At 55.5% G+C, this 11637-nt stretch overlaps 1 protein-coding gene across 4 annotated transcripts in view; it reads right to left on the reverse strand.

Moving 5' to 3' along the window:
• The window catches only part of PAX7 (paired box 7), a 96632-nt gene extending 85617 nt beyond the window's left edge, over window positions 1-11015 (reverse strand). For 2 of the 4 annotated variants that reach the window (XM_014783919.2, XM_087445816.1), the window contains exons 1-4: window positions 10931-11015; window positions 8164-8399; window positions 7474-7603; window positions 6342-6470 (exon numbers count right to left, since the gene is read on the reverse strand). In XM_014783919.2, coding sequence (XP_014639405.1) covers window positions 6342-6470; window positions 7474-7603; window positions 8164-8399; window positions 10931-11015 — 580 coding nt within the window. Of the gene's footprint in view, window positions 1-6341; window positions 6477-7473; window positions 7604-8163; window positions 8400-10930 lie in introns of all 4 variants that reach the window. The other 2 variants (XM_004425641.3, XM_087445814.1) reach the window with 1 other exon arrangement.
• Between the last annotated feature and the right edge of the window lie 622 nt (window positions 11016-11637).

Here is an 11637-nt window from a genome sequence, read left to right on the forward strand (position 1 = left end):
CGCCTCACCCCCCCACTTTGTTTGAAGTTTTGGAGAGATCTATCTACTAACGACGAAGTTTCCCCCTTAGGTCACCGTTCTGCCTTGATTCGATTTGGGAAGGCGAGTTCCCTCCCTCCCCCGGCCCGACCCCAGCCGGGGCCAATCGCTCCAGAGCAGGTCAGACAGCGCCGACCCCATTTCCACCTTCTCCTCTTTCAGCCAGACTTGGGGGAAGGGGGGGCAGCAAGAACCGAGGGGGCATCCCAACCTTCCAGTCCACTCTCATCTCCATCCCCAACTGGGTTTCCTAATTACCTCATTAGTCTGGAGTGGGAGAGGGAGAAGAGCTATTTTTCTGGAATTCCTGGAATGTGCCTCCCCTTAGTCATGGCCTTCAAGGCCCCAAAGCCTTTGGAGAACCTCCCTTTGGGGTTTCTCTTCTGTGCTCTTAATAGCAGGAAGGCTTCCCCTCACCAGGCACTGTCTCTTCTGTGGGGTGAGTTCTGGCTGGCTTCAGACCATGAGCTTCCAGGGCCAGAGCCAGGGGTCTTGTACATTTCATGTCTGCATTCTTAGGTGCCCATTAGGAATGAAGCCTCATCAACTTTCCTGATGATGGTAAAGAGCAACTCCAGAGAGGCAACCTGGAAGGAAATCTCATTTGCTCAGGCCTCTCTCCTATATAAAAATATGTATGTTTTATATAATATTATTTATATAAAATGTAGTGTGTGACAACTATCATTTTCAGAAAGACCTGCTGTAAAAAAAAAAAAAAACCCAAATCACCTTACTGCTTTAAGGCTACTGTTATATGTGCTTTTAAATCCTTCCATGTAAATTCCACTGAAAAATTTGGAAAGCTGTGAAAGGGGAGGGGGCGGCGGTGGTGGGGGGGGAGGTTAATCCGGGTTTAACGCTGCGATGCCGTCTTAGGACCAGGGTTAGCCTGATTGCGTTATCTCTTCCCAACATTTGAGACGCCCATATTTCACCCAGCCAAATAGCTCGGAGAGCAGTGCAGATGGCTGCCGTGGTCGCGCCTCAGGAAAATGTGTTATTAATATCTAAATAACTTCCCAATACTGTCTGGTAAATCTCCCCGCCACTATTCCAAGTGATGAATTCGTTTGAAGTCTTCCCCCAGCCTCATCATTTCAATGTCTCTCTCTCTTCTCTCTTCTTCTTAGCCAGGCTTATTTCAAACAGGTAAATATCTAATTCCTTTAACGGCTGTGCCGTGCACACGAGTCTTTTAGGTACAAACGCTTCGGAAACAGCCGGTGTGCGGCGGTGCGTGCCCGGAGGTGAACCTAAAACCCTCACGCCCTCGCAGCTGGGGACCCCACCCGGTTTCGAAATGCGTTCTCGAGACTGGGCTGCGCGCGGGAACCTCAATCCGGGAGCCGAGCCCTTCCCTCGCGCGCCCCAGGGACCCTCTCCTGGTTCCCCGTGGAGTCCCAAAGGCACCCCCCCTCCCCCGCAACGCCCAGCTCTGCCGCGGCTCCTGGCCTCCCACCCCACCCCCAGCCCTCCAACAGCTTCCCTCGCTCTCTGGGGCGGATAATTACCCTCCGCTCGCCTGTTCTCCCTTGTTTAAAGTTTGTTTTCTAAATGTCTTCTATTAGATTATGTTCGTTCATTCCCCCTCCAACCTTATCTCCTTCTGTCTCTTCTCTCCTTGCCCGTCACACTCGATTTAGGCACGAGTTTATCTGGCAAACAGTTTGCCGACTTTGTTTATTTACCGCGGGTTCTGGGGCTGTGAGCGCGCGCGCGCCAGTGTTAGTCTTTGTAATAGTTATCTCATTGTTGTTCTTCGTTAGTCTCAGCTCCCTCCTCCCCCTCGCTCTTCTTCGGCTGGGGGGATGGAGAGAAGAAAGGGGGAGTCTTGTCAGCCCAGTGTGGGCTCGCCCCCTCGCCAGGAGCCCCCTCCGCCGGGATAGTCCCCCCGGCACACCCCCTCCCCGCTCACCCCATCCCCCCGCCACCCGAGCGCAGCGGAGCCCTGGCCCCCTCCCTCCTCCCTGTGGTCTCACCGAATATCCACCAGCGAGCGCTGCCTAAAGCCGGGGAATTGCCTGACACCCTCCCATCTTCCTCCGAGCCCCCATTATGCGAAGCTGATCCCACTCTGAACAGCCTCAAATCCCGCCTGGACTCCGTTTGATTAGATTGCCAACCCGGGGTAATCCTTTGATTTGGTAGAGTGTCAATTACCTTTCTCTAAACACACATTTACAGAGGAGGGAACTTGTTGGCTTAAATCAATGCAGATTGTTTCTTGATAAATGGACTATCTTCGTCCCCTCCCTCGCTCCCACTTCCAAGGCCCCTCTCCCTCTGCGCCCCCTCCTCTTCCCTTTCGCGTTCTAGCCTATCCGGTAAACAATGCCCCTTCCAGGTGTGAAGCCGAAAAAAAAAAAAGAACCCGGAGTGGGCTGAGTGGAGCCTGCCCCCCTTCCCCTATTCATTCGCTCCCCCGGAGCCTAATTAAATTTGGCAGGTCCTTGTACACACAATCAAAACAGCTTCCTCCAGTGTAGCAAACGACCGAAAACCGCATTAGCAGCTATCGCTGCTGCCAAATTAAATTGTTTCCCACCTCCTTTTACAAGTGTCTAAAACCGACACTTCGGGCTCTCCCCTCCTTTCCGATCCTCTCCGTCATTTCCCGCTCCACACCTGTAAGTTTGCTGCTTTAAAAATAAAAGGAAAAATGCAAAGAAATACAAATCTGCCTCACACACACACCCTCCTGGGGCCCCCACTTCACAAGGTCTTTTATACCCCAGAAGTCAGCAAATTCTCCAATGGACTTTGACACCAGCACTTTCCTCCCTAGAGGAAAATGCACAGTCTTCTTCCTCTTTTTAATCTCGTGACTTTTTTCCTTATTTCATATTAATTGTGACCCCACTGGGTTTTCTACTCTAGAGACTAAAGTGGAGCCCCATATCTGATCTGGTCAGTTTCAGCCTAAGTTGCGCATTGTCAGATTCATGAAGCTTTGGTGTTCTTATTGTTTATTACTCTTGTATTTGCTTTTACTATTATTGCCTATTTCTTCACACTCCCTCCCACAGAGGAATGGTTTGACTCTGCAAACCCTGATCAAATTTCCCACAAGAGTCTCCCTGGGCTCAGGTTGGGAAGATCTTTTTTTTTTTTTTTTTTTTCCTCTTCTCAAATTCTTTCCCTGTTGGGTCTGTGGCCTGTCTCTCCTCTGATCCTCGGAGAAGGACTGAGGAGGAGAGAGTCCAAGTGGATGAGGGCAAGGAACTGTCCATCTCCCTCTCAAGGTGAGTACAGCATGGCTGGAGCCCTATCCACAGAGGTCTGAGAATTCTCACAACCAACAATCCTAATAACTCAGTCTTAACAAGGATAAGAGAAAAAAAAAAAAAACATATGAACAGCCTCATGAATATCAGCCCAAGGGGAGCAGGAGTGAGCTGTACAGAGATGAAAGTGCACAGAAATAAAAGCTCAATTTAATCTGCTTTAAAACCCTTCAACTTAACGTTTGTGCTTCAAACTCTGAGAGTGAGGACTGATTGCGGATAAATAGTTTCTTACCATGCCTGCAAGCTATTACACCCCTCTCCAACACAGTTTCCTATTCAGCAGTCCCAGTTTTCATTACCAGCTCTAATAAGTCTTAACATTATTAAATGCCAGCGGACGATAGGAAAAAACGGACTCAGGGAGGGATCTCTCTTTAGCACTTAAAGAGGAGAGCTCTTAAACCCCTTCTCCGGCGGCTCCCCACCACGAGAGGGGCAACCCCCAGAGGAAGCATTTGTCAAGAGCAAGAAGCCAAAACAAAGTCCGTGGGTGCGTGCCCCTCCCCCTGCTCTGCCTATGGGGCATCTCTGCCTTTCCCCACCCGGCCGACTTGGGTGGAGGTTGGGAGGTCTTTTCGCCTTTAACTTGACCATGAAACTGATGTCTGGGGCCTGGGAGAGAGAGGAGAGGTTCCAATTGGGCGGTTTACTGAGATGCCCACCGATGGCTAGCCCAGGGACTCAAATCGGGAGCTGATAGGATTTGTCCACAGATGGATAGACAGCCCTCTTTAAGCCCCACTGTCACTCTGCCCATTAACACCCATCTACAATCACACTGCACACCCACACAGAATTCCACTTGCACAGAATACAACCCATGGCACTTGGATTCAAAGGCCCGTGGGCAAATGTCACACGGAGAGACACATGTGCTTACACGGCCATCCAGGTCACAGTCACAATGCCCAACGTGTCACTCAAAAACTGTGGGGCTTTCTGCACACGAGGCCTACCACTTTCCTTCCATTTCTGCAGCTCCTCTCCAGACTCGGCGCTTCTGCTCTCGGCCTCCAGGTCTGGAAGAGCCAGGCTCCTCATTAAACCCTTGGAGACCTGGAGCTTCCTGCTTCTGCTGCGGGGAAAACCTCTCTCCAGCGAAGTCGCCTGTTAGCTGGTTTTAAGCCCAGACCAGCCTCCGAAGCCCCCGAACTCCCTTGAGAAAGGGATCCCCAAACCACATAATCTTTCCATCCTCTTCTTTTCCTTCTTTCTCGAAGGAAATTTGTTTATTGTGCTTCCTCATACACTGGACATACCCCCACCACACACACACACACACACACACACACACACACACACCCTAAGTCTCTCCAAATAAAACCAAACCTCCTTCCACTTCTCCGGGGTGTCTCTCAGAAGCAGTGTCTGCTGTGCAGTATTTGGCTGGGAAAGATTATTCAAGTTCTATGTCCCCCACCCCATAAAAAAGTTCAACTAAGTCCTTTTCCAACACGAACTGAAATCAGGTCCCCTCCACAGGGTGCCAGGGCCCTGGGCTGCCTCAGTGGAGCCAGGGGCTGCTTGGCTGTGCAGGGCTGCCTCCCTCTGCAGACACGAGGCCCCTCGGCAGGCCCGGCACAGCGGGGTGCCGGGCACAGCTCTGCTCCCTTTCTTCCCTCATCCTTTTGTCCCTGGCGGGACTGGGCTCCACTTGGGGCCCTGAATGTCAATAGCCCGCCCCCTCCCCAGCTCTAGGCTGCTCTCACATGGGGCTGCCCCTGCCCCCCCTCCAGCTTTCCCCCTCCGACTAGACTTGCGGGGGCTGGGCTTCACTGGGAGTTGTCTTGGAAAGCGGGCTTTGTCTGTGAAGTTCATCTTCAAGGTTGGGAGAGATGACTGAAAACTGGAGAAACCTGGGCTAGGAGTTCACGGGAGGCAAGGAGAGGGGTGCCTCAAGAAACTTCTGGAAGGAAACTCCAACAAAACTTGCTCTTTACAAGTTTCCAGGTTCGGGGCACTCCCCCACTTTTTTCTAAGCCTCTGTGCTGCAGGTTCCCACGGCCACTGTCTGTCCTGCCTGCCTGCTGCCTCCCTGCGTGTGTTGGTGGCTCGCTTCTTTTCCCCTTTTCTGTGACTCAGGCTCTTGCATTTCTATTTCACCTGACGTCTTCACTTCACGCACACTAACCAAGTCTCCAAGAGAACTGCGGAAAGGGGGTAACCAGGAAGGACTTTCCCTTCTCTGGAAACTTCCCCAGTCAATAAACAAAAGCACGATCCCCTTTCCCGGGCGTGCAGGCGCTTGAAAGATAAATGCCTTCCCAGTTCATCTCAAGAAAAAGCAGGGCTCTGGGCTGCGACTCCAGCCCGCGTGGCAGCCAGTGGGCAGAGGGAGTGCGGAGCCCGAATCTCTCTCCCAGATTGGGATCCTCCGACTCTGGGCATCTGGGAACCTGGCCTCACCTCCTGGCCCGGAGGGAGGAAAGCACCCGGATAGTGCAACCGTCTGTCCCTCATTCGGCACTGCCTCGGCTCCGGCCCTGGCAACCTGGGACTGAGAGTGAAGCGGCGGCCCACGCGGCCCTCGCTAATTTTTATTGATTGCAGCGGTCAGTCAACTGTCAGGCGGGGTTTCAAGGGACCGTTTAGAGATCGTGTGCGGGTCTGGTTAACAAATTCATTTAGGAGCCTCCGGCCGGCTCCTCCTTCCTCGCCGCCCGCCCCCTTGCCCAAGTTTCCCATAAATAATAGATCAACACAGGGTCTAGCAGCCAAAACGCCAGCCCCTGAGGACGCACGCCCCGGAGTCCTCGCTGGGTCTGCGCGCAGGGGCTCTGCGCAGTCAGCGGCGCGCCGAGCACTAACCTCTCCCGGGACGCGGAGGCCGTCTGCGCCCCGCCCGGCCCGGGGGCGCACCGAGGGGGCGCTCTCCGTGAACCCTGAGAGGCTCCGGCTGCCCCGGGGGCTGCGCGTTCTCCCCCTAAAGTTCTGTCTGCCAGTCTGGGGCGGCGGGAGTGAACCACTGGCCTGCACGAGAGCGTCGCGGCCCCGGGGCGGCTGGCTCCCTACCTTTGTCGCCCAGGATGCCGTCGATGCTGTGCTTGGCTTTCTTCTCGCCGTCGTCCTCCTTCTTGTCCGCTTCGTCGTCCTCCTCTTTCTTCCCGAACTTGATTCTGAGCACGCGGCTAATCGAACTCACTAAACCTCAGAAATTCAAAGGCAAAAGAGCAAGTATAAGTTGTTGGAACCGGGAGCACGGGTGGCCTGGGCCCCCGGGAGAAAGTCAGGAAGCCCCTTCCTCCCCTACACACGGCAAGGGGACTCACACCCATTGCCCCCCCCCCATATTTAAGATTTACACCTATTCTGAGGCACAAGTACAGTCCCCCACGCAGGGAAGCTCTCACCGCGGGCACTCCCAATGGTGGTGAGGCTGTGGCAGAGCACCACCCGTGCATTCCTACACACATCCTAGCACACACTTGTGCCTTACACTATCGCATACCCTCATGCACGCACACCCACTTCCCCAGGACCTCCCTGGAGGCCCTCCAGGCCCTGAGGCGGCTGGCCATCCCCACAGCCAGGAGTGCAGCCCAGTCCTGCATGCCTGAATGCCCATGGCGCGCGCACACACACAGGCACCCCAGACCCCTCTCCCTCTCACGGCAGCGCGGTTCAGGGCCTCCACATTCGGGACCCACTGGGAGCTGGTGGCAGCAGCTGAGCAGAAATGATGGCTTGGAGAAGGGGGCAGGGACACCCCAGAGATCACCCTTCCTAGGACAGACCCATCTCTCTAGGTCACTTCTCCGAGGAAGCTCCAAGGGAGCTTCTCCTGTCACCCAACCTCACAGGACAACTTTTTGTCCCTTCCTTCCTTCCTTCCTTCCTTCCTTCCTTCCTTCCTTCCTTCCTTCCTTCCTTCCTTCCTCCCTCCCTCCCTTCCTTCCCCTCCTTCTCTCCATCTCTTCTTCTTTCCTAACTTTCTCTCTTTTCATTCCCTCTTCCCTCCTTCCGTCTTCCTTTCGGTTTTGATTCTTCCCTGTGCCCTCACTCCCCTCGCTCTTGCTCCCTTTTCCTCCCAACTTTTCTCAAGTTGCCTGGCATCCATCACGTTCCCTCCTCTCCACCTCTGGCCCCACACAGCCAGAGCCCCGGCCAGACCTGGGCAGGCTCCGCGGCTCAGCTGCCTTCTCACCTGAGGGCACGGTGCTCCGATCACAGTGCCCGTCCTTCAGCAGCCGGTCTCGGATCTCCCAACTGAACATGCCCGGGTTTTCCCTCTTGTACTCCTCGATCCTTTTCTCCACATCGGGAGTCGCCACCTGCTTCAGAGGTGGAGGTGGGAGAGCAGGAGTGGAAAGATGGGGTGGGGGGAGGGAGATACTTTTAATATCAACCTCCCGAGAGCCCCAGGCCAGGCTGGTGGCTCTGGTCACCATGCCCCGCTTCTGAGATTGGCTTTATCCTTTCAAGAAACCTGTTCCTGGCTCCCAGGAAGGCAGCTGGGGTGGGGAGGATAAGGTAGTGGTAGGTAATCAAACGGAAACCTAATTTGCACCCCCAGGACCTCCCCTCTACTATTTCAGGCCAGACTGAGGGAAGACTTTGGGATGGTGATAGGGGATGGGAGCAGATGTAGGGACAGCCCAGGAATGACTCACTAGCCTCAAAGTCTTGGGCAACCTAGACCTCAGTTATCCCCATCCCTGAGAAATTCAGATAATGGGGGGGTACCTGGGGATGGGGATGCTCTCCCACTGTACTTTCCACTGGAAGCACACAGACCCCCGGTGCTACTGGGTGACACAGGATAGTGAGAGGGGCTACAACAGGATCCCCCAACCATGGGAAGGCCGGCTGCCAGCGCTGCGGCAAAGACACTCACTCTGGGCTTGCTGCCGCCGATGGCCCCAGGCCGGATGGACCCCGTCTCCTGGTAGCGACAGAGAATCTTGGAGACGCAGCCGTGAGAGACACGCAGCTGGCGGGAGATGACACAGGGCCGAATGCCATGGTGGGCCATCTCCACTATCTTGTGGCGGATGTGGTTAGGCAGGGGTCGGCCGTTGATGAAGACCCCACCAAGCTGATTGACCCGGCCTTGGCCAAGCGGGGTGGACACTGGAGGAGGGAGGGGAGATGAGGAAAGAGAGAGGCACAGGGTGACGATGGGGAGGAGACACGGAGCGCACCCCTGGACTCCGGTGTTGTTTGAGCCCCAAGACCCCAGACAGTGGATCTCCGAGTTCCCCACATTTGGGGCTGTGGTAGTTTAGAGGTCAGGAAAAAACCGTCATGAAGCCGAGAGAGAGGGCCCTCCAGGGGTGGGGAGGGGTCACAATTGGCTGCAAGAGTGCCCCCAGATGCTGCGTGTCCCCAGTCCTGCCACACTAGGGAGGGAGGATGAGGACACACCTGGGGGAACTGAATGCCTCTGAGAAGAGGAGGGAGAGACAGAGGCGAGAGGGCAGAGCCACAAGGCTGGTGGAGTCCGGAGACTCTGGGACCAATGGCTCTCTGTCCCCCAGGATGTAGCTTGAGCTGCGGACTGTCCACCTCTGGTGAGACGTGGCCCATCTGGTCAGTTCCATGCTCTAAGTGGTCACGACTGATCCATCGTACTGGGGGCCAGACGGGGCTGGCTGATAGCTAGTATTTACAGCCCTGGGTTGGGCAGCAGAACTGTCCTACCATAAATGAACAGCCGAGGGACCTCGACATAATGCCATCGGCTGCTGCCTCCAGGGGCACCTGGCTGTCCCTTGAGAGACCCCCTTGCTGCCAACGCCTCTCAAAATTCTAATTTCGTTTTGGGATGATTTCGGGACACGCTCCGTTGTCGGCAAGCTCCTAGATCAAATACCCGTGTGGCGTCAAAAATGTATGAACCGTCCCTGCAGGCTCAGAGAGGCCGGTACGTGCAGTGGGCCAGAGTCCCTGGGTGTGGGTGACTCTGGGAACTAGGAAGACAGGCACTCTTGGTGTGTGCTGGGGAAGAGAGAGTGTCTCGGAAGCCTTACTACAAAGTCTACACAATTTCCTCACAGAAGATTGGGGGACACCCGGTGCACTAATCCAGCCTCAATCCCCCCAATTTGGGGACTCGGCGGCTGCGGAGATCCGGCAGATTAGAATGATTTCACAGCCGCCCGAGTGGAGGGAGCTGACAGTATAATTGGAAAGGAGGAGGCGAGAAGAGGCTCCGGCGGCTGAGCTGTTCCTAGCGCCTCCTCCCTCGCTCTCCCAGTCCCCCCACCTCTGTAAAAGTAGGTGTCTGAAGCCACCCTCAGATTTAATCAGAAATCGTGCGTCGCCAAGTCAGAGTCACTGGGTCTCCGTGGCGGGATATGCCATTAGCGCTCGAGAGCTCTCGAGCTCCCAACTTTATATTCAAGAGCCTCTTTAGCGACCGGCGCTCGGCTCTCCTCAGTATTCTGCGTCATGTTGGGCAAATATTGTTCTAATCCGCTGCGCGTCCTCGGCCGCCTGTTTTACTTGCATTCGCTACAGCAGAGAGCTGCGGCAAATCCCCGGGCTTGGGCGCTCTCCCGCCTGCGTGGCTGCTCGCGCGCACTTGATCACGGAGCCACTCTCTGCGCTTCTGTCCAATTCAGGGACCCGCGCCGTCTCGTTGCCGGAGGGACCCCCCCTCCCCAGATCGCAGGCTGCCAGCTAGCCCACCCCCGCCCTGCCTGCTCTCCCATTCCTCGCGCACAAGTGGCTCACACAATTCCAAGAAGAGTAATTTAAAAAATAAAAGTCGCACCTATCTCTAACCACTTCTCTATGACACCCTGGTCTACCTAACCCCAGAAGCCTAACGATCCCTCAGTTGACAGGCTGAAGGCCTTCCATTAGCTTAAAAATAAATCAAAACAAAAACGCAGAAAAAGCTCTCAGCGGTGCGCTCCCAGCCCTCTCTCCAGCCGGGACCCGTTCACCGCCTGTCCTCTCTGCTCACCCCGGGGGGCTGGATATTTAGGGAAGACACATCACAAAACTAACACTTTCCCCTTGTCTGGGCACTGCGTTGCCCTCTCGCCGTCTTGACGTTCTCTCCCGGGAGATTTCCAGAGTTCGGAAGGCCGAGTGAAAAGTTTGGGGGAAAAAATTCGTTACTATCTATTATTTCAAATTAGTTTCTTTCCAGACCCCAGAGTAAGAGTTTCTGAGTGTTGCTTTAGAAGAAGCGGATAGCCTTCCGAGTTTAGCCATATAAAATATCACACATTGTTGGTATTTCGAAATAAAAGGGATTAGAAAACCCTCCCGGGAGGAAAGAGAACAATTCAAAACAAAGAGTGGAAAGTCCGTAGCCGGCGAACGCAGAGAGCTGAGAAAGTATCAGGGGAAAAGTATCTGAAAATAGTGGAAAGAGCTGAAATTCACTAGGAGCCGAAACCTACCCGGAGTTCAGCCTTGCGAGTAAAGGCCAGAGCCCTCGACCCGTGCAGCTGAGGCCGCTGCTCCGTGAAATCCACGCCGAAACCGACAAGTGTCGGTCCCAGAAACTTCCTGGGTCCGGCGCCCGGACTTGGACCCAGAAGAGAAGGGGACCCCCCTGCTGCCGCCACCAGCCCCTGGAGATCGCCGCCTCTCCCAGGACCTCGAGTTCCCCGAGGAGTGGAGGCGAGGCCACCGGGCGCTCTTACCTTCCAGAGGGAAGCCGGTGCGCGGATAGTTCTGCCCGGGCGCCGGCCGCATCATCCTCGGTACCGTGCCGGGAAGGGCCGCCATTCTTGCGCACGCCGGGGACGAATCCAGAGTCGGCAAAATCGCTTTCCTCTGCTCCCTTTACCCCTGCTGCGATCTCTTTCTTTCCTTCCTCTTTTTTTTCACCCTCTTCCCCACCACTCCACACACACTCCCTACCCCACCCCCCCACCCCCGGCTGCAGTCAAATGCGTCCAGAAGCTGGGGAGGGGGGCGAGGTGGGGGCGGAGGTTGGGGGGAGGGAAGGTGGCGACCAGGAAGTTCAAACAAACAAACGCGCCAACCCCAAGTCCGCCTCTGCCCGCTCCGCTCGGCCAGAAGTTGTGCGGGCGGATGCGCCGGGCAGACCCCGGAGACGAGGCCGGGCCGCGGAGCGGGGCTGGGGGACGCGGCCGGAGTCAGGGCCCCCCGCCTCGGACTGGCGAGCGACGCGCAGGCTCTAGCGCTCCGGCCAAAGTTTCTGAGCCGAGAGGCTGCCGAGTGGATTTCTTTTCCGTATTTATTTATATATTTATTCCCTCGCTCTCGCTCCCCTCCTCCCCCTGCTCTCCGCACCGCTCTCCACGCCTTCTTTCTCCAGGCCACACTCGCTACGCCCTGACACACAAGCTTTCACACTCCCGCCCCCCAGGAGGCTTGGGGAGGG

Source organism: Ceratotherium simum, chromosome 22 (assembly GCF_057802395.1).
Source record: "Ceratotherium simum simum isolate JZ-2026a chromosome 22, ASM5780239v1, whole genome shotgun sequence".
Lineage (NCBI taxonomy): Eukaryota > Metazoa > Chordata > Mammalia > Perissodactyla > Rhinocerotidae > Ceratotherium > Ceratotherium simum.